A 21,594-nucleotide genomic window follows, 5' to 3' on the forward strand; every position below is an offset into this window, starting at 1 on the left:
CCAAGAAGAAACCAGTGAAGGGAACATCTGGGGGAAGATATTCTAGGCAGAGGGAAGAACAAGACCAAAGGTTTTGAGGTGGGAGCAGGCTTGGTGTGTTTGAGGAACAGCAAGGAGGTCAGGGTGGCTGGGAGGTATAGTGAGGTGGGTGGTAGGTGATGAGCGTGGACACAGGAAGGAGCAGCTCATAGGGAGTCTTATAGGCTATGGTGGGGAGTATGGATTTTCTTCTAGAATTTTCTTCTAGTGACAGGAGACACTATAGAACATTAGCAGGAGATGACATGCTTTTGAAAGTTCACTCTGGTTGCACTGCTGAGAATGGATCACCTGGGGACAATAGTGGGGAACATCAAATAGTACAAGCAAGAGATGATGGTGTCTTGAAACAGGATGACATCAATGGAGGAAGAGAGTAGTGGATGGATTAGATATATGGTTTTTGAAGCAAAACAAGAGAACTTGCTGATCTATTGGACACTGAGAGTAAGGTAAATTGAGTCCAGGATGAAACTGATTTTTGTCTTGAGCAAATGACTAGATGGTGGTGCCATTTACTGAGAGAAGATGGTGGAGGTAGAAACTGATGTATGCTTTTGTTATCAGGTTAGGGAATCAAAACTTCTGTTTCAGATATATTAATTTTGAGATGCCTTTTAGAGGTGCCTGGCCAAATGGTGATGGCAAGTAGGGAGGTGTTAGATCCACAGGTCTGGAAGAGAGCATTTAGAGCTGGAAATATCAATTTGGAGTCACCAGTGTGAAGATGGTATTTAAAACTTTTTAAAAGTCCTATACTACAGCACAACAGTTTAGTCCCCCCTCCCATCCCATTAAACAAACATTTACTGTCTCTTCTATACAAAAGGTGTTACCCTAAGGAATAAGGGGCTACAAATACAGGTGACTAGTACATGATGCCATCTCTCAAGTTGCTCATAAACTTGTAAGGAAGGAGTAACTATAATATAAAAGGTAGAATGTTACTGTATTTCCAAGAGAGTGCAGGGGTCTTTAAAAGGTAAACTTGGGAAGATAGGCTGGGAGCAGGTCATGGAGGGTCAAGTAATTGGATCTTTTTTTTTTTTTTTTTTTTTACTGCTAAGACAGCAGGGCATCATTGAAGATTTCTGAGTTCCATGACCAGATTAACACCTTTCCTTCACTGTCCAAGGCTTATTCATCCTCCTGGCCTGGCTCAAATCTCACCCCATCCACAAGGTATTGCCCACCCTCTGCTACCACTCACTTTTCGTCTTTAACTCCTTAAGCTTTTATTATCTAGTGCTAATCCATTTAGCGCTTGATGCCACACTGTCTCTTTCAGATGGTTTATTTGTAGGAACATCTTACTTTTTAAACAGGTCTATAAATTCCTTCTAAGCAGCATTCGATTATGTTTCTGTCTCTGGCTGAGGACAGAAACATAATAAGCCCTCAAGCAATGCCTGCAGCTGCTAGTGTCACTTCTTCAGGGGATTCTTCTCTGACCTCTAATGAGATCAGATTCCTTTGTTCCAAGCTCTCAGAGAATCATTTTCTAGCACACTTCTCAGTTTTTAATTATCTACCCTGCGTGTGACTTTTTGAATAGGATCTGTCTTCCCATAGGCTGTCAGTTCCCAAAGAGCAGACACCACCTCTGATTTTACTCATGATAATGTCCCTAGTTTATGTGTGACAAACATCTGTTGAAAAATTGAATAGGCATAGCCTTAGGTGTTCAAAGGGTCAAGGGACTTGAGCAGAGTAGACTCAGGCATGGTGCAACTGCCTGTAGTTTCTGAAAGAGCAATGAAATTCACATGGCAAAACTACCCCTCAGTGGGAGTTCCTCCTGATAAACTTCCCTTCTGCTTAGGGACAAACTCTTTCCCAGGGGGTGGCTCTTCTATTGTAAGGAGGCCCCCTTGAAGGCTGATTTATCATCACTTAGGACACTTGAGTCCTCCTTCTCACAAGGCTAAGCAGGAGGCAAAGCAGAGTGTTTCCAACTGTCAGGAAGAAGCAGCACGCTGGCAGCAGCCTCGATCATCCAGGCAGATGGAGCAACATATGTATATTTACATATATATTTCCTAATCAATAGGTTCCAGTGAAAACATGAAAACTCGCGGACATGATTGGAATTTAAGGGGCTCTGAAGGAGTTTGATTCCTTAAAGAAAATTAGGACAATCGAGTTGTGTTTTGTTTTTTTTAGCTGCAGATGATTTCAGGACAAAACGAATAGTACTACTGAATGATCAAACTTCCCTCCCTAAATTGGTAAATCTCCTCTTCCAAATTAGGCACTGCTAGCATTTCTTCTAAGAAACACATTTCTGGGGACAGCCAAAAAGAGCTTTGAAATCTTTTAACCTTATTCCCGGCCCCTGCCTGCTTCTCTGACATTCTCCCCTCACAGCCACACAGGCTTATTTCTTCTCCTTCTCCAATAGGCCAACCTTGTTGTCCCCTAGGAACTTTGTTATTGCTTGCTCATAGCAGGTGGCCAGTACGTATCTGATAATGAATAAATAGGTTAAGATAAGCCAATTATGCCCCAGCAGAATCCCATAACTTGTCTGTCTGCTGTTTGAGCCACGTGTATGGGAGACTACATAAGTGATGGCTTGAAGATTTAACCTAAGATTTAATGCTTCTGATTCTTGCTTTGTTCATGCATGTGTGGACTGAAAAAAATGCACAACCTAAAAGTTGAGAATTATGTTTTATTCGGCAGACATACTGAGGACTTAAGCCTGGGAAGTGGCCTTTCAGATAGTTCTGAGGGACTGTTCTGAAGAGGTAAGGGAGTAGCCAGGATATACATGAATTTTTGCAACAAAAAACAGGTAGTCAGAACAGCAAAAGATTAGTTAATTAAAGAAAAACCAGACATCTCAAGTTAATGAACTTAATACTTCTCTATGTATGGGAAGATGTAAGAGCCTGGGCTCATCGAAACCATTCCTTTGATGTACACCTTAACTATCTAGGCCGGTATCCTGTTTTTCTCCATCCTGAATCCCCTCAGGGTGCACAGTCAGGGTGGCTGTAGTGGCTGATGGCTTGATGGCTGCAACATCCTTTGTTTACTGATATGGTACACAACATTCTTCATCCATACATGTATCTTCAAGGAACATGGTTTGCAACTATATCCACCACACAACCACATTTTGCTCCTGTAATTCAAGTGAAGTTGACCTTGTTGCACATTACCAGTTGCCTACAACTTCCATTCTTCACTTACTTAATAATAAAACACTTTGCTGCAATATGTCCAGTGAAAAAATATACAATTTCATCTTCCCAAGCTTTCTTACAGTTACTGCAGGTAGTCATGTAACCTAGTTCTGGAAGCTGTATAGTGGAAGTCAGGTGAGGCTTCTGGAAAGCTATCGCCTTCCTGATAAAAAGGTACAGACTTCGACTGTCAACCGCAAAAAAAAAAAAAAAAAAAAAAAAAAAGAATGTATCTCTATAGAAGACTTCAGACAAATGAAATACACTCCATTGAACATTTAATACATTAAATTCAAGTACAACTTTTTTTAAAAAAGGACAAAATTATAATGTAAGTATTCATTAACATGGTAACCATTTAAACATCATCTGAACCATATTAAACAACTCATTTACTCTTATGAAATGTGTTGAGAATCTAGGAGTTTATGCATAAGGCTTAGCACTTTTTTGTGTGTGTGTGTGTGGTATGCGGGCCTCTCACTGTTGTGGCCTCTCCCGTTGCGGAGCACAGGCTCCGGACGCACAGGCTCAGCGGCCATGGCTCACGGGTCCAGCCGCTCCGCGGCATGTGGGATCTTCCCGGACCGGGGCACGAACCCGTGTCCCCTGCATTGGCAGGCGGACTCTCAACCACTGCGCCACCAGGGAAGCCCAAGGCTTAGCACTTCTAACATTGCTGGCGTAGGGGACAAAAGACTGTGTTCTCTTAACAGTGATTCAGGAAATCTGGTATACTTGTGTTACCGTAGCTGGTGTGAGGAGGCAAGGCTAGCACCCATGACTGGCCGGGCCCTGGAAAACAAGCATTCACGCTCCCATGCTGCTCTGTGACACAGAATACAAACTCTGATTTAGGTTGAAACTACATGCAGGGCGTGGAGAGGACTGTGCCAAGGGGTTCACTGTGGCTGGAGGACAAAAGGAAAGCTGGGTATTTCGACTTTAAAATACGTGGTAAGTGAGGTGAAGAAGCCGGGAGCCTCCTCAAACCATTCCAGGTCAGCGACTCCCAAGATATTTATATCAAGGTAGTTGGTAGGAAATATAAACGCTCACTGGGCCAGACTCAAGAACTAAACTATCAGAACGGATGCGACTTTGAGGACAGGCTTATCAAACTGCCTATAAACTAATCGCGGTATCAGCTCAAAAGATGCCTGTCTGTCTGATTTCAGCTGGTAAGGAATCTCTAAAAATGTTCACATGTCTATTTTTGGTAAATTTATTTCACAAAGCCACCATTTCATTTCATAAGGACAGTAAGGTTCATTAAATCACAATACAAGACAGAATTTGTAAATGAGATGACATAACTATTTCAAATACAGTTTGTTGAGTAAAGGCATTTTCACTAACCATAAAATCTAGCAAGACAGAAGGATAATTACACTACCACTATTGTCAAAAGACTGTTACTGGAGTTTAAGTTCAAAAGGTTAAGGATTTTACAAAAAGACAGCATGAGTATTAATAATATATGAAGAGTATTTGATTAGCTACAGAAAATGTTAGTGAGTATGGTTTTCTTCCTCTGAACAACTAGATTTAGAAAGTAATGCCAGCTCCACTTAAATTTTGACCTACTTTAATTCCTTATCAGTGGCACCTTAACCTGGAATATTCAAAGTAATACAGTTACTTTGGCCACCAAATTAAGTCACCGTTACACTTCTAAAGTGATTTATCTAGGATACACTGGAGTAGCCTATACTTGTTATATAGTATTGTGCAAACTTATTTTTTTCCCAATATTTCTTGTATTTTTCCAAAGCCCTGTTTCTCAGGACTTTGATCATTAAATATGTCTACATTAAGGTCCCAAATGCCCATGTCTGTTATGAGAACATGTGGGATAAATCCATTCTCTTTAATGTGACAAGCCACATTCTAAAAATGACCCCAAACCTGCTATATTGGGACAGGTTGCAAGGTGCTATCTAAAGATCTGAGGGACATTCAGGGGACAGACCTCAGACAAGGGATTTAAAAATTTTTTACATTTTCAAGAGAAACATTCTGGGAAGGGAAAAAGTGTTCTATAATCTAGGGCATGTTCAAGAGCCCTTGCTCTCATAGCCAAATGTATGAAAACAGTGTTCTTTAAAGAAATACAGGTCTATGAGCCAAGACAAGCTTTGGCTAAATGACGGGTAGCTTTTGTTTGGCTCTGGAGGTTTCCATGGAAACAGCCTGAGAGACAGAAAAGGCAGCATTATCATTATCTGTAATGCCATCTGATAAAACTGCACATCGATTCATTCATGCTATCGAGAGCAGATGTATTACTTCTGATAAGCCTTCACAAAGGAGAAAGGAGTTCAATCTGGTCACACTTCGAATTTCCTGCCTTCCTCCATTTGAAATTAAAATCCTGATAAAAACCTCCCCCAAACATTTCTCTCAGGAACCTCTGTTCAAGTGATGCTTCAGTAATCAGAAGCCAAATGAAGAAACGTGAAGCACATGGAGCTCCACTGCCAAGTTCTTAAAATTATATGACGCCAAGCTTACTGTAGCTGAAGAAATTATTCTGAAGAGTATGTACAATTCCATTATATCAGATCTCAGCCAGGCAAGAAATACTGTCCTAAGTGTTTATTATACACAGTTGAATCAGGTGGCATCCCTCATAAGTTTTCTCCCTCTTTATGTCTAGATCATCTGTATGTGTGTGTATATATATCCATCTGTATTAGTATCTATATATTTAATATAGTAACATACACCACACACCATTATCTAATCTTATTTCAGGTTAGTGCTTCTCGGAAAGGCCACAAAAGCAGCCCTAGCTCAAAATTCTACACCTGAAGTACACAAAAATAAAAACCTCAACAATAAAATATAAACAAGATGAACAAGATAAGGAGGCATGCAACCTTTAGCACCATATTAAAGACCACGGAGGGCAAGAGTGTTGACAGAGGTCTAAAGAGGAATTCAGCTGTGGGTTTTCTCCTGGAATGGGATCCCAAACACAGAACTATCTCATAGAGTCCAGTACTTTTAAACAGGGAAAGCCTGAGAAATTCTATGAACAGAAATGTCAAAATCCATTAATTTACCAGACACAGATGATTTGACATTGTTTCTTATTCTAAAAACAGTGAAGACATTATTCTTTAGGAACAAACTGTTCACTTTTGGAGAACAGTTGGGAAATCACTGCCGGCTCAATGAGCTAAATGATGCCTCAGTAAGTTAAAAAGACATGATACACCCCCACAAGTTCCAATTTACTCATGGAAAGTAGCTTACTAATGAGCAGTTAGCTCCCCGGTATCTGTATAACGATACAGACATGGGCTACACTGGAGACATTCAACCTAGCATATACAACTGTATGCTCCACCAGCAAGACATCTGAAAAACACCCACACCTCTATGCATAGCATTGGTGTGGGAATCCAAATCACAAAGTTTCAGCTTGGTCCTTTCCATAAAAAGGGACTCAAAGTCTAGGGAACCGTTTATTCAGAAATGGGCTGAAGATTCTTTTGGTTTAAAGGTGGCAGGTAAGAAGTTAGAGGGCCAGAAATGTCTTTAGATATCATCCAGTGCAAATCCCTCATCTTGTTAGTGGGAAAACTGAGGCCTAAAGATAAGTGTCAGCCCTAACAATGGAAGAACCATGACCAGAAGAGAAGCCATGTAATTCTGGGTGTGGTACTTTCCCCATTAGGCTGATGTCTCAGGCCCCTTTAAATCTCAACATGTGTCATTTAATCAAGCTCACGGTAAATGACTGAGAAAGATCAGATAGGGAAAACACTGAATTTTTAGAAAGATTTTGGTAACAATTCATGTCCTGATGTGCTTAATATGAGCAAGGGGAAAGTCCTACTTATCTTTTGGTAAAAATGTTATTTCCTGCATGAAACAGGTTCCTTTTCTGAGAGCCATTTTTGTAGGTACTGGGGTAGCTCACAGCTGGCAGCTTTCATATGCCCCATCTTTGTAGTTAGAGTTCAATTCAGCAGGTCCTGTATCATCAGGCGGGCTGAAATGATTGCTGTCTTGAGAATCTGTATCAATACTTTTGGTCTCTGACTGAAGGTGGACAGAAACCTGAACTGCTATCTCCTGGCCTTGTTCACTCAGGGAACCATCATCCGAATCTCCTCCTGGTGAATTACTCCGGCCCATCTCTGGGTTAATGACAAAGATGCCATCCTGAGCATTCAAGGCAGGTCTCTCTTTAATTCTTTCTCCCATGTCATCAGGGTCATCCACTCGCACAGCCTCAAACATCTCCTCTACAAAGGCCCGACAGTTTAGAATAAGAGGTGGCAGAGGGACGCTTCTTGCCAGTTCTTCAATATAACGAGCAAACTCCATGGTTTTAAACTGTGTGACTTTGGCGAGCTCCAGAGTCTTGGCTGAGGTGATGATGGGGATGCGTTTTGCGATCTCAAAGGCCTTCTGAAGTTTCTCTGCCCCTTCAGTTCGGAAGAATTCATTGATGGCTTTCTCAGTTTTACGAAGATGGCTGCTCATCATGCACAGCCGTGTGACATTCAAGATGAGAGTGATTGTAAAGGCAATCAGGCAAACAACCATGTAGTAGACACTCATGTCTCCCGAGGTGAAGATAACACGCAGGGTGACCGAGTAGGAGGCACGGATCGGAGACGTGATAAAACATGTATAGAGCCCACGGTCAGCAAAGGCTATGTTCGTGATATTCAGGAAGTTATCAGAAACCAACCATTTTCCACCTGATAACCCAACAGAAATAAAAAATTACAGCATAAAGAATACTATTGCTAAATATGCCAACTGCCTTATCAATATTCCACCTCTTCATGAGAGTACTTTAAATCAACTCTTCTATTAGGCTCTGCTATTTCCTTAAAAGATGTAAGAAAGGGCAGACTTTTTATGTTCAGAGTCAGAATTTAAACAGCCTGGAACTTAAAAAAGGGAATCAAGATCTTCCTGACACTAATGATTATCATAACTACCTTTTCACTGCCAGATGTAAGAAGCCTTTCAGGGAGACAGGTGTGTCGACATAATGCTAAATGACTAAACTTAAAAAGAAATATTTACGTGTGTGTGTGTGTCTATATCACAGTCTCTACCTAGACTTTCTCATAAATAGAAGGATGTGCCTCAGAAATATAAAACAATGGTTATTTATAATGGGTTATGAGTAATTTTTACTTCCTTTTAAACTGTTTACTTTCAATAATGAACTTATTTATTTAAGACAAAAACTATTTTTAAAAAACCCTACCAATTTAATGCATTTCTTCAATTACTAAGTGGCTCATCCGGCATGCCTTGCACATGTTAATTTGTCTTGTTAGAAAAGGTTGGTTGATGATAGTATCTTGTTTTTCTGGCAGGAGTAAATGAAGCACAAGCCAAAAGATATGTTTCACAAGCGAGGCTAAATGACCAGCTTGGGAGAGAGAAAAAAGTTGCCCTTAAGATGCCGAGGCTTGTTTTAAACCTAAAACATGCTGCCTCTCTTCCATACGTCAAGGTATCTTCATTCAGGGAACGCGTATACAAAAGCACATGAGTATGAAAAACAAAGCACACTGACCACCCACCGTGATTCAACATCCTTTAATAACTTGGAAAAAAAAAAACAACTTGGCTCTGCCTGCACAATTCTCACCTTTGTGGTAAGTTCTCAGTGTACTCTGTGCTTTAACTATGAAAGCCATTCAAAGATGGGATAGATGTGCAGTGTAGGTATGAGTCCCAATGCCTAGAGGTGGTGTCCCAGAGGAGGCTGGGTGACTGCTTGTTAAGCACCATTTCAAGGTCTAATCTTCCAGATCTCTTTCATCCCTGAGATTCTATGGTTCAGGCTTATTTGGGTGGCACATCAATTAGTAAGTACTGTGGATTGTGCCCATTCTTATCATCATCAAAATTTATCTAAATTCTAGTTATATTTTTACTAAAGTAAAAAGAGGAAAACATGTAGTTATGAATATAGTTATTATTTTATAAACTTCTGTTCTATAAACTTGGAGCTATGAAAAGGATACCCTGTGAATCCACGGTATGATGAACTACATAGACTCCATTCATCAACCACTATAACCACAATCTGAACTCTCTAGCTCACTTGCTGATAATAGCTCAAGATTTATGAACCTTATACTAGACTAATATGCTCTTTAAACTCTTCTCACTTGAGATTCATAAAATTTAATATAATTGTCCAGAGCTGCTGCTGAAAGCATCAATGACAGATGTTAGTGGTTTTCAAAGTAAGGGCAAAATAGGAAAATAAAACTGTCATTCCACTTGGCTGGTCTCATCCTGACCGAAGCTTTGTCTATACAGTCAGTCTGTAATAATCATATTGATTAACCCACATCTTAAATGGGTTTGTTAGGACCCTAGAGCCAAACGAGATAAGAGTCTAGTTCAGTGGATCCAAAGAGGGAACTCCAAATCATGTTCAAAATACCACTCTAGAGATTCTGATTTCTGGGCACCACTGTAGAGATTCTGATTTAATAGGTCTATATTCTTAAGAAGCTCTGTTCTTTCTAACATTCCAACTCTTCGATCCCTTGGTGGCCAGTTACTCAGTTTGCAGAAGGTTAAAATGTTTAGCGTATACTTTAGAAGGAAGCACCATCTGTCTCCTTTTCTGTTTTCCACTCTAATATGAATAGCCAAATAGCCTTATATTCCAAGAGATTAGACTATCTTTCTAGCAAAAAATATAAAGGGGCCTTTTCCGAAAAGTGTAGCTTGTGAGGATCCCAGAATTTAATCTTTATCCCATTGATATTTCATGGAGATTTCTTCCTAAGGTGTTTTAACACAAGTAGTCTTCAAAAAAAAAATCTTTCTAACAGAACACTAATTAAAGGAAATAGTATTCTGATTAAGATGTGTTTACGGGTTCATAAACAGCATCATCAAATAAAAACCTGTCAAAAAGTAGACCTTGGTCACATTATTATGATGTTTGTGTGATTTTTTAAGACTGACAGACAAAAAAAAAATACAAGGGAAACTCTCCTGTTTTGAAGTAAATTAAGGTATAGAATAGAAAGGGCTTATAGAGTTCCTCCTCAGTGCCCTTCTGATTCCGAGGGACTTAAAGTTTTATGCACAGATCTTTATAACTACTTTTAAAAACATCCTGGATTTCCTCCAACATTTTTAGTAACTCATTTCTGAGCAAAACATTTTTATTTATGACTCTAAGTCTAACCCAAATCCTTCTTGCTGTATTCACACAGGGCCAGCACTCTGTACTACTCACATTACAGTCTAGGTGAATGGTGCCCCTGGAGTTGTGCAGCGCGTAGCCTGCACAGCTGTATGCAGCAACCCTGATGGAGTCTACCTTGAATGAAGAAGGAAACCAGCTCACCAAGAGGAGAGAAAATAGCTCACCATCATTATGTGAACACCTTTTAAATTTATAACTATTCTCTATTTATTTTCTTCTGGTTAAGTAATTACCATTATTTTGCTTTTTCTGATAGGTATAATACTCCAAGCTTTCCAAAGTTTTAACTATTTACTGTAGTACCTCATCTTAGAGATTTCTTGTTGAATATGCCTTAAAACCAAGAAGAAAGAAGTAATAGGAAATGAGTAACCTTGATTAATTATACTCTGGCATAGTTACCTCTGCCTCTGTTATCCAGCTGCTGTCCTTTTGAGTTGTACCAATAGACACCTTCATAGTGGTCGACTGTGAGAAGACACTCAATTGAAACACTAGTTCCCTCTCTGGCTATGATGACATCATCACCTGAGTGGTAATCTGCTGAGAGTTCAAAACTTGGGAGAAATGATGTATTGGAAGAACTATGATTTGCTCCCAGAGGGGTCATTTGGTTGAAGCCTACATCTTCCAAAGCAAAAGCAGCTGGCACAGTAACACTCACCACTAAAGTGAATAAACAACAATGTGGCTTCATGGGAAAATGGGAGAAAATCTTGTTTAGAGTTGGAGAACTGAAAAGCTTCTATATTATAACAAGAGCACGGTGGGTCATTGATTGCTTGGTATTGGAGTTTTCAAAAAAAATGGTAGATCCAGGTATATTTTGAAGTCTTCAAGATTAAAAGAGATGAGTGGAGACCAACCTAAAAGAAAGCCAGATATAAAGTTTAACCAGGAAAGACTCATAACGGGGTGAAACTCTATGTCCTAAAAATAAACAGATGTGAAACTGATTAGAATAATTGGCATCAACATTGGGGAGTGAAACAGAGAGACCACCACCTAAAAATCCCAACTGAATCGGTTGAAAGAGCACTGAATTGGGAAACGGCAGACCTAGGTTCTGGTATTAGCTTTGCTACTAACTAGCTGTAGGTCCTTGGCAAGTAGCTGGGCTTGTTCTCTCATGTGTCAAATGAGGGACTGGATGAGACAATCTCTAAGGGCCCTTCTAGTTCTGAAATGCTGTGATTCTATTTCACTCTGACAAACTCCAAGCAACAGGGAGCCAATGAAGGTTAAAATATTTAGCTTAATGATCTTTTATTCCAACCTGCACCATTACCAAATGCTGTTATATCAATAATTTAAATCAACTGGTACATTATAATCATAACCATGGAGCTCAAAATTTGAGTAATTCAAGTACACAGACATATAAGATATAAATAATACAGGGCTACCTGAAGTAGTTTTTTTGTTTTAACATCAGAAAGAAAACTGCACTACTACATGTACATAAATAGTTACTGACTTCTGAGGCTATAGAACCTCCCTCTTGGGCAAGAATGTTAGACAAAAGAATTTTCCTTTAATAATTTCTTCAATATCAAGAAACAAAATTCAGTATATTTAAGTTTGTAAGAATACCAGATTTCTAGCTCAAAGTCTATAAAATTAGCTAAGGGAGGAACTGACACCTTAAATGTCTAGTTGGTAGAAATACAGATGTAAACTACAGGGAAAGATTGTCAGACACATTTAAAAGAAGAGTAAAATATCATAAATAAAAGCAAAATGATATCCCAGTCTAAGAATCTATGTGATTATGATGAACTTCCTGGTAATTTGATTCCTCTTTTAAAATCAGACTCTTTTTTTAAAAATTTAGTTATTTAATTTATTTATTTTTGGCTGCGTTGGGTCTTCGTTGCTGCACGCGGGCTTTCTCTAGTTGCGGTGAGTGGCGGCTACTTTCCATTGCAGTGCGCGGCTTCAGTAGTTGTGGCACGTGGGCTCAGTAGTTGTGTCTCATGGGCTCCAGAGTGCAGGCTCAGTAGTTGTGGCACACGGGCTTAGTTGCTCTGCGGCATGTGGGATCTTCCCAGACCAGGGCTCGAACCTGTGTCCCCTGCGTTGGCAGGAGGATTCTTAACCCCTGTGCCACCAGGGAAGCCCCTAAAATCACTGACTCTTTTTTTTTTTCTTTTTTTGCGATACGCAGGCCTCTCACGTTGCGGAGCACAGGCTCTGGACGCGCAGGCTCAGCGGCCATGGCTCACGGGCCCAGCCGCTCCGCGGCATGTGGGATCTTCCTGGACCGGGGCACGAACCCGTGTCCCTGCATCGGCAGGCGGACTCTCAACCACTGCGTCACCAGGGGAGCCCCCAAATCACTGACTCTTAAAGAAATATTTCAAATTCTATTTCTATAAAATATGGGATGAAACACCTAGCTTTATTTCTTATGAGGGCCCAAAATAATTAGTTTTGGAAATGACATTTACTCCCCTGTATACTCACGTGAAAGCTGCTTGATCATACAACATAAAAATCAATTGATCATTGTATTTTGCCATTAAACTACTCAAAGTCTAAATTACATTAAGTTGTAAATATCACTTAATCTTCATTAGAGCTTGGAAGGATGGTTGGATGATGACAATAATTTTCTCTTTCAAATTTAAGTATGGACTATTTAGAGTAAAACAAAGAACTTCAGAGTTTGCTATACATAAATAGATAAACACATGTGCTTGTTTCCATTTCTTTCCAAAACCCCACTAATATGACACTAAAGGAAACAAAGCACTTAGGCACTGCAGGGGATTATAGAAGTGATCTGGTCTAACCTCTTCACTGTGACTTGCTCTTTAAGAGCATACTATAAGTTAGCAGGAGAATCCTGGTCTCTATTAGGAGGGAGTGGAGGGTAGAAACAATGGAAATAACATTTATTAAATGACTGAAGTAAGCCAGGCACTGTGCTAGGGCTTGATATATGTAAGCTCCCAACTTTTTCACTACAATTGGCAGATGTGATTTTTGTCCTTTATTCTAGACTCGTGGTTCTCAACAGTGACAGGAAATGAGTGTGCTGAAAAAGCGCTCCAAGTTTTCCCCAGGACTTCCATAACGAGTACCTGTGGTTTCATCCAAGTTGGCATTTCCCAAATTTCATTCATTTCTTCTACCGTTATGATTTTTTTTTTGCTATATCCATGAACCAAATTATTATTAGTTATGCTTTTCTTTAAAAAACTCATTTTTCTTTCATACGTTTATGTTAAAAGGAAAGTCTGTATCACATCTGTAGATAAAAGTAACTGTACGCATAAGCACAATGCAAACAAAGTCATGTTATTAACTTCTAGAGATACTGCCATCTGTTAAAGGCTCTGAGCTAGAGGCCTACTCTCTTTGTGGAGAAAACAAAAACAAAACAAAACAGCTCTTTCCTGGCTGGAACCATGGAGAGTGCAGAAGAGAAGAAAAAGAAGGTTCCTGCTGTGCCAGAAACCCTTAAGAAAAAGTGAATTTCACAGAGCTTAAGATCAAGTGCCTGAGGAAGAAATTTGCCCAAAAGATGCTTCGAAAGGCACGGAGGAAGTTGATCTATGAAAAAGCTAAGCACTATCACAGGGAACACCGACAGATGTACAGAACTGAAATTCGAACGGCTGGGATGGCAAGAAAAGCTGGCAACTTCCACGTACCCGCGGAACCCAAATTGGCATTTGTCATCAGGATCAGAGGTATCAATGGTGTGAGCCCAAAGGTTCGAAAGGTGTTGCAGCTGCTTCGCCTCCGTCAGATTTTCAATGGCACCTTTGTGAAGCACGAGGAGGCTTCAATTAACATGCTGAGAATCGTGGAACCATATATTGATTGCATGGGGGTACCCAAACCTGAAGTCAGTAAATGAACTGATCTACAAGCGTGGTTATGGCAAAAGCAACAAGAAGCGAATTGCCCTGATGGATAACGTGTTGATTGCTCGATCTCTTGGCAAATACGGTATTATCTGCATGGAGGATCTGATTCATGAGATCTATACTGTTGGAAAACGTTTCAAAGAAGCAAACAACTTCCTGTGGCCCTTCAAATTGTCTTCTCCACGAGGTGGAATGAAGAAAAAGACCACCCATTTTGGAGATGCTGGCAACAGGGAAGACCAGATCAACAGGCTTATTAGAAGGATGAACTAAGGTATCTACCACGATTATTTTTGTAATCTGGTCAGTTAATAAACAGTGACTGCTTTCAAACTGAAAACAAAACAAAACAAAACAAATCTCCCAGAACTCCACTTTATTCTAATACCACCTCATTTCTTATTCTGCCACTCCTTTGCTCCCCACCGCTTCTTACTACAGAGTTTAGAACCTACTATTTTAGACCAGAGGTATACATTTTAATCTATTCAACTGTGTCTACTGAGCACCTATTGTGTGCCAACCTACTCTACCACAGACACCGTCTCTGCCTTCACGGAGCTCAGTCAGGTAGAGGACATAGACACTAAGTACATACAAAATACACTAAATGCTACCCAAGGGAAAGTACAGGATGCTACAGGAGCACCCAACATGGAGAGCTAACCATGTCGCAGAAAGCCTCCCTGAGAAAGTAAGGTGTGCAATAGGACCTGAGGATAAATGGGAATCGAGAATGCAAGAGAGCCATCTAGGTAAAGGGATGGGGGCAGGGAAAAAGCAGAGGGGTCACTGGTTAGAAGGTGTTCAGGAAAAAGAGCTACAAGTTGTGGCCAGAGAGTAATGGGTCTGATTCCTGATCCTGGAGGGGAGCAGTTTCGACCAACAGCAAAACTGGAGGTAGACTTTGGGAACTGGAGTGGCAGGTTGAAGTGAGTGAAAGAGATAATTGTCCAAGGTGAAGCAGTCAAAGAACTGAGAGGCTCAAAAGTGGGGTACCTCATGTAAGGGGGTGTTAATGTCCCCCCAGGATCAAGGCAGCTAAGGTAGAAGACACTGGAAATAGAAGAAATGGACTCACTCTCCCTGCTCTGAGATCAGGAGCTTCAGGGGAAGGAACAGCTTCCACGTGACAGCGTCCACGTGACAGGGCTGTAGGGCAATAGTGTCCTGGCAGTGTTACTGCTGAATGGAATCCCTTCTTCATGCAGCTTCCCTGAGCCTCCTCTCAAGGCCTGGCTCTTCCTCCCATATGGATCCAGAGTATACCTGGATGCAGGATGGCTATTCCCTGACCCCTGTAGCCCTCACCATTACACTATTCACCTGGCTCTAGTATATGCTGCTCTGTACTAGCAGGCAGTCTACACCATCTCACCTATGAGCCCTTTAAGCACAGGGACTGTATTTTTTTGATGCTATGTTTCGTAACTCGCACATGTTCAATAAATACTTACTGATAGAGAATAGTTTGAATATAACCAAGTATGTTATGGATCTTTGTAAACTGAAGAATGGTATACGACAGGGATCATAATTATTCAGGCCCACATGCATTTACTAGCACTTGTTATATTCTCTGAGACAAAAAGAACCAATGTTGTAATCTCGAAAGATCCTAAAGACATAATGCCTAAATGCATTCCTTGAACCAACCACTAACCCTCAAAGTCTTCATTTACCATCTAGTCCTAGGAGATAATGGTGGCAATAAAAGATTACCAAGTCCAGAGTTTCCAAGCCAGGCTGAATATCACAATCACCTAGAGAACTTGTTAAAAATATAGATTACTGGGTTCCACCCCAGACCTACTGACCTGATGAATAAGAACCTCTGCGTTTGGACTTTGGAATTCATGGTTTTTAATTAGCTCCCTGGGTGATTCTGAGGCAGAGGGTCCATGGACTAGCAACCACTAATATACTTCCTCATTTCCTCTACAACAGCCCTGCTCCAGACTGTCTGAACACTTCCAATACGAGAGAACTATTACTCAGATTACATTCTGGATTGTTGACCCTGGAACATCATACTTGCTGGCCTCTGATAAAGGCAGGGTAGCAGAGAAGTTCAGAGTACAGACTCTGGAACCAGGTTTCCTGGGCTCGAATCCTGGCTCTGACTCTAACCAGCCTTATGACTTTTGTTAATGATTTAATCTCTCTGTGCCTCAGTCCCCCCATCTTTAAAACAGGGAAAATAATAGCATCTATTTTCACAGGACTATTGCAAGGTCTGAATGAGACAGTATATAAAAAACACAGAGTCTGGTAATAGTAATCACTGAATAAGCTCTAGATATTATTATTGTTGATGGTCATTTCAGGTGCTAAAATCTACTCCTTACAGCAAAGCTATTATTTAAGATAAATAAAACACTTTTACTTGGAATACCATGCAACCATTTAAAAATCACAGAGGGGGGAGGGGAAACACCACTAGGTAATTTCAGTCTTTAAATTTCACACTCCTCTTTTTCTCATTGCAAATAAATATTTTACAATGATATGGATCAAACAGGAATTGTAAACTGACCTTGGAGCCCAACCATTATATTACATTGTTTTTAATGTGTCCTGAGCTTGTGGTAGAGAGCTTTTGTTGTGATCTACCTAGCCCGTGTTTCCCTTTTTGGAGCCCTGCCTTCTTGGGCCCAGGAGGAAGTCAACCCACTGGCTAAGAAGAATCTTGTTCTTGGAATTTGGATTGAGACACTGTGGGTTAGGGCCATCTGAGGAAGAGAAGCCTTATAGGGAGCTGAGGCAATCAGGTTAGAGAAAGGACAAAAGGGGTGGAGAAGGGAAAGAGAGAGGAGACAGGAGATAGGGGCTGCTGGTGGTGGAAAGAGCTGCAGGGGGGAAGAGAAAGAGGGACTCACACATGCTGCTCCGGCTCCTGATAGAATTCTACTTCCTGGCTTCAATATGACTTTTTTTTTTTTTTTTTTTTTTTTGCAGTACGCGGGCCTCTCACTGCTGTGGCATCTCCCATTGCAGAGCACAGGCTCCGGACGCGCAGGCCCAGCGGCCATGGCTCACGGGCCCAGCCACTCCGTGGCATGTGGGATCCTCCCGGACCGGGGCACGAACCCGTGTCCCCTGCATCGGCAGGCAGACTCTCAACCACTGCGCCACCAGGGAAGCCCTTTTTTTTTTTTTGAGACATAAACATCTTGGAGATATGGGGATATATGTATAGTTGATTCATTTTGTTATACAGCAGAGACTAACACACTATTGTAAAGCAATTATACTCCAATAAAGATGTTAAAAGAAATAAACATCTTTATCTAATTTTATTCAAAATTAAAACCACAAAAATGAAGGCTGACTGTGCAAACAATGAAGGAAATGGAGAAACGGTCAGGTGGGAGAAAAAAGACTGAGTTCAGCAAAACCTGGAAGGCAGGGGCAGAGACAGCTAACTATATACAAGAGAAGTACTGAAGAGAAGTGTAACTGTGCTGTGAAAACAAAAGAGAAAGTAGGACTTCATGAATTTTAGAAATGCAACTCACTTAAAAGTTTGGGACTTTGCATAATATTATGCCTGCTATTCTCAATGGAGCAGCTGACATTTGGAGGCTAAGAAGAAAGAGTTCAAAAAGGAAAATCAAAGTGCCACCTTCCTGTAAACAGTTAAAAGGGGCTATGCTATGCTTGTGGATGAAGTTACTTGGTAGAATGTTTTATTACCTTTCTTCAGCATGAATAGGATAACTGAAAAGTGTGATATTTAAGTTTAATCTAACTCCTTTTTCATCTTTCAGGTACACTAAAATGTTAGCTTTTCTAGGATCATGAATAATCAGAAATGTAGATGATTTTACCCTCCAGAATCATTCTGGATATTGGCTATATCATTAAAAAAGAAAAAGAAAGAAAAGCGCCTAAGCTATCATCCCTAACAGATTGCCTTGTTGCTGTTCCTGCCAAATTCTGAGAGAAGAAATATTTCCATTCTCTTCCAATTTTCAACAGAAGTAAATAAGGAAGTAATGTGGCTAACTTCCATTCTTGTGGCTCAATATTAAGTTGGCTGAGGAAACAGCTGTTTGCAGAAATAGTTCTGCGATAATTCGAAGGAAGGAAAAACACTGATGCCCAGATGGTATTGGTTTTTGCTCCAAGTATACTGGGATATTAACGGTTCATTCTCCATAGCTAACTGCGTTCAAGGCTGTATTTACAGCTTATCCACTCTCCTCAGCCTGCACTGTTACACTTGAAAAATGGAGAAGCTCCTTACACGAGGCACACAAATGGTCAGAGTGGCATTTTGAATTGGCAAAGGGGATAAAAAAAAAAATGAAGAGCAGGCTGTTAGCACTCCTCTATGCTTTCAGAGAACAAATGTAAAGCTGTTGTGCTTATACTCGACCACTGCTATAGATAACATTAAAAGGTTAGTAATACGCAAACAGAAATCATCATTTTGAGGGTCATTTTCCAAAAAGTTTCTGAATAGCCCTTATGCTCCCAACAGCATCTTAGAGCCATCACACACCTCATCACTGGCCTTTGGGCACTTGGCTCAAATGTCAGCCTATTTTCTGGTACACTGAGGAACACCCTCTGTATTTGCTGAAGCTGTGCTTCAAACCATGGTTAGTTGTTATGCCCTTGACTTTGATCATTTTTGCCATAAGCATTTGCTTATGAAGCTAAACAAAGACATAGATATGACAAGCTTAGACTTATGATCTCCTTGCCCATTTTTTTCTCTATAGTCTGAACCTCCCCCTGCCCCCGCACCCTCCCAGTATCTCAAACTCAGTATAACTAAAAAAGAACTCCTCACTCTCATGCTCAGATCTACCTGTCCAGTATATACATAGTTCAAACGATAGACACACAATACAATTCTTCCAGTTTTGCAAGATCAAAGTTACAGTGTCATCATGGCTACGTGGTCAGGAACATGGACTCTGACGTTAGAGTGCCTGATGTGGGACTTCCCTGGTGGTGCAGTGGTTAAGAATCCGCTTGCCAATGCAGGGGACACCGGTTCGAGCCCAGGTCCGGGAGGATATCACGTGCCTCGGAGCAACTAAGCCCGTGCACCGCAACTACTGAGCCTGCACTCCAGAGCCTACAAGCCACAACTACTGAAGCCTGCGCGCCTAGAGCCCGTGCTCCACAAGAGAAGCCACCACCCGTGCACTGCAACGAAGAGTAGCCCCGCTCACTGCAACTACAGAAAGCCCGCGCGCAGCAACGAAGACCCAACACAGCCAAAAATAAATAAATAAAATAAATTTATTAAAAAAATAAAGATGCAGATTTCTTGGGCATCTGCATCTTTGCCGTGCATGTAGTTTTAATGACTTACAAATCATGTATCTTTTGATTTTCAAAACCTTACTGTAATTCAGCGATTCTCCAAGTGTGGTGCAGGGGCCTCTGGGGGTCCCAGAGACTTTTTCAAAATGAGTTTCGTATTAATATTAGAAAATTATTTGCTCTTTTCTCTCTCATTCTCACACATTATGGTGCAGTTTTCCAGAGGCTACATAATGAATGCTATCACAAGAGAGTGAATGCAGAAGGAGATATGAGAATCTAGTTGTCTTCTATTAAGCCAGATACTAAAAAAAACCTTGTAACAATGTAAAACAGTGCCATTCTTTCCCATAATTTTTTTTTGGAAAATATTCTTCATAGAAATGCTATTTATGTTAACATGTAATGAATGTATCATTTTAAATAAATTAACAATTTTTGAAAAGCTGTTTTGATATATAAAATGGCATACTGAGGAACTCTGGGACAGGGAGGGTGTCAGGGAGTGCTGGGTGAGGGTGGGTATGAGGGAACTCTGGGCGAGGGAAGGGGTGAGGGGGAAAAATGGCATATTGATAGTTATAAGCACACAAACAAAAACTCTCTGACGTTCTCAATAAGTTCTAAAAGTGTCAAGGGATACTAAGACCAAAAAGTTTGAACACTTTCTATTATAATTATCATCAGCAGTATTTTAAGGATAAGACAGTTAAGTGGCTTGCCAAGATTCTATTCTTAAACCTCCAATTTTATGCATTTTCATTACAACAGAAAATCAGAGGAAAACATGTTCTATTTTATACTTAAAGCGTTCTTGTTTTTTTTGGGAATAGGCATTTTTAACATGCTCCCAGGTGATACTGATGCCCCTAAATTTAGAGAAGCACCATCAAAGCAAAGGAAACCATCTGAAGAGTTTTAGGAAGTGACAATTATGTATAGACATTAAAATGGTCATTCTGAAAGCATTAAATGGAGTTGGAAGACGTTGGTTCTTAAAAGGCCAGGTGCCTTCACCTCTCTGGGACTTAGTTTTTCACATCTCTACAGGGAGGCTGTCTCTAATGCTTTTCTGGCCGTCATTTTGGGTTTCATGCATTCCACTGTCCAAGGGCAAGTGAAGAGGTGCATCTTTCTGATGAAGGGTCAGGAGTAACCTAAAGTCATAAATCACAGCATGTCACTCTTGGGCACAGAAACCTTCAGTGCTTTTCCACTGCTTTCCAAATAAAAGTCAAAATCCTTCTCCTGGCTCACAGCCCCTACAAGGGTTGGCCAGTTTAAGTCTCTGGTCTCATCTTCCTCTTTTTGCTCCACGCGCAGTAGGCTTTTTCCTCTTCCTTGGCCTGGCTCGGTTTGTTCCCACAAGAAGGCGTTTGCACTTGCTATTCCTTCTGCTTCTAATACTCTTCACCAGATCTTCAAAAGGTTTACTCCCTCGCTTCGTTCCGTCACTTTATTCTGCTTAATTTTGTTTAAAGCACTCACTACCGTCTTAGATAATCGTGTTTGTTTGTTCACCTGTTTATAGTCGGTCTCCTCCGCTAGGCTGTCAACTACTTGTGAGCAAAGCCACAGTCGCTCGTAAACCAGTATGTCCCAAACGCCCAAAGAAGTGCCTGGCAGGTATGTGGAGCTCCGTAAATATACGACGGCCGAACTCCTGCAGCCCAGGCCAGGCTTGCAAAAGGGCAGCGGATACCCCACCCTCCTTCACGTTGTACCCCAACCCACCGCTCAAACCCACGCCTCGACACCGCTAGTAACCCACCCCCACCCCCACCCCACCCCAGCCCTAGACAACGACCGCGAACTATCCCTCACTCACCAGACCCTCGCCAAGCTCCTTCCGGCTGGACCGGCTGCTTGACCCGGAAGTTCTCTCAGGTAGGCAAGGCCTTCTCCGTCCTGAAGGAGGACTTCCGGGGCAGTAGGGAGTGGCTTCTCTGCGGCTGTGGTGGCGGTGCGGATGGCGGCGGGCTGG

At 41.0% G+C, this 21,594-nt stretch overlaps 2 protein-coding genes and 1 pseudogene across 2 annotated transcripts in view; 2 read left to right on the plus strand and 1 right to left on the minus strand.

Moving 5' to 3' along the window:
* Window positions 1–2,695: 2,695 nt before the first annotated feature.
* On the minus strand, window positions 2,696–21,531 carry MFAP3 (microfibril associated protein 3). The gene is made up of 3 exons (XM_033407954.2): window positions 21,439–21,531; window positions 10,852–11,315; window positions 2,696–7,951 (listed from the first exon to the last, which is right to left on the minus strand). The coding sequence occupies exons 2-3, from the start codon at window positions 11,144–11,146 to the stop codon at window positions 7,158–7,160; spliced, it is 1,089 nt and encodes a 362-aa protein (XP_033263845.1). The 5' UTR covers window positions 11,147–11,315; window positions 21,439–21,531; the 3' UTR covers window positions 2,696–7,157.
* LOC101288606 (60S ribosomal protein L7-like) lies at window positions 13,863–14,615 on the plus strand (annotated as a pseudogene).
* The window catches only part of FAM114A2 (family with sequence similarity 114 member A2), a 38,236-nt gene continuing 38,168 nt past the window's right edge, over window positions 21,527–21,594 (plus strand). The window contains exon 1 of the mRNA XM_004281005.4: window positions 21,527–21,594. The gene's annotated coding sequence lies outside the window, so the exon portion shown is untranslated.

This window comes from Orcinus orca, chromosome 3 (assembly GCF_937001465.1).
Source record: "Orcinus orca chromosome 3, mOrcOrc1.1, whole genome shotgun sequence".
In the NCBI taxonomy this organism is placed as follows: Eukaryota; Metazoa; Chordata; class Mammalia; order Artiodactyla; family Delphinidae; genus Orcinus; species Orcinus orca.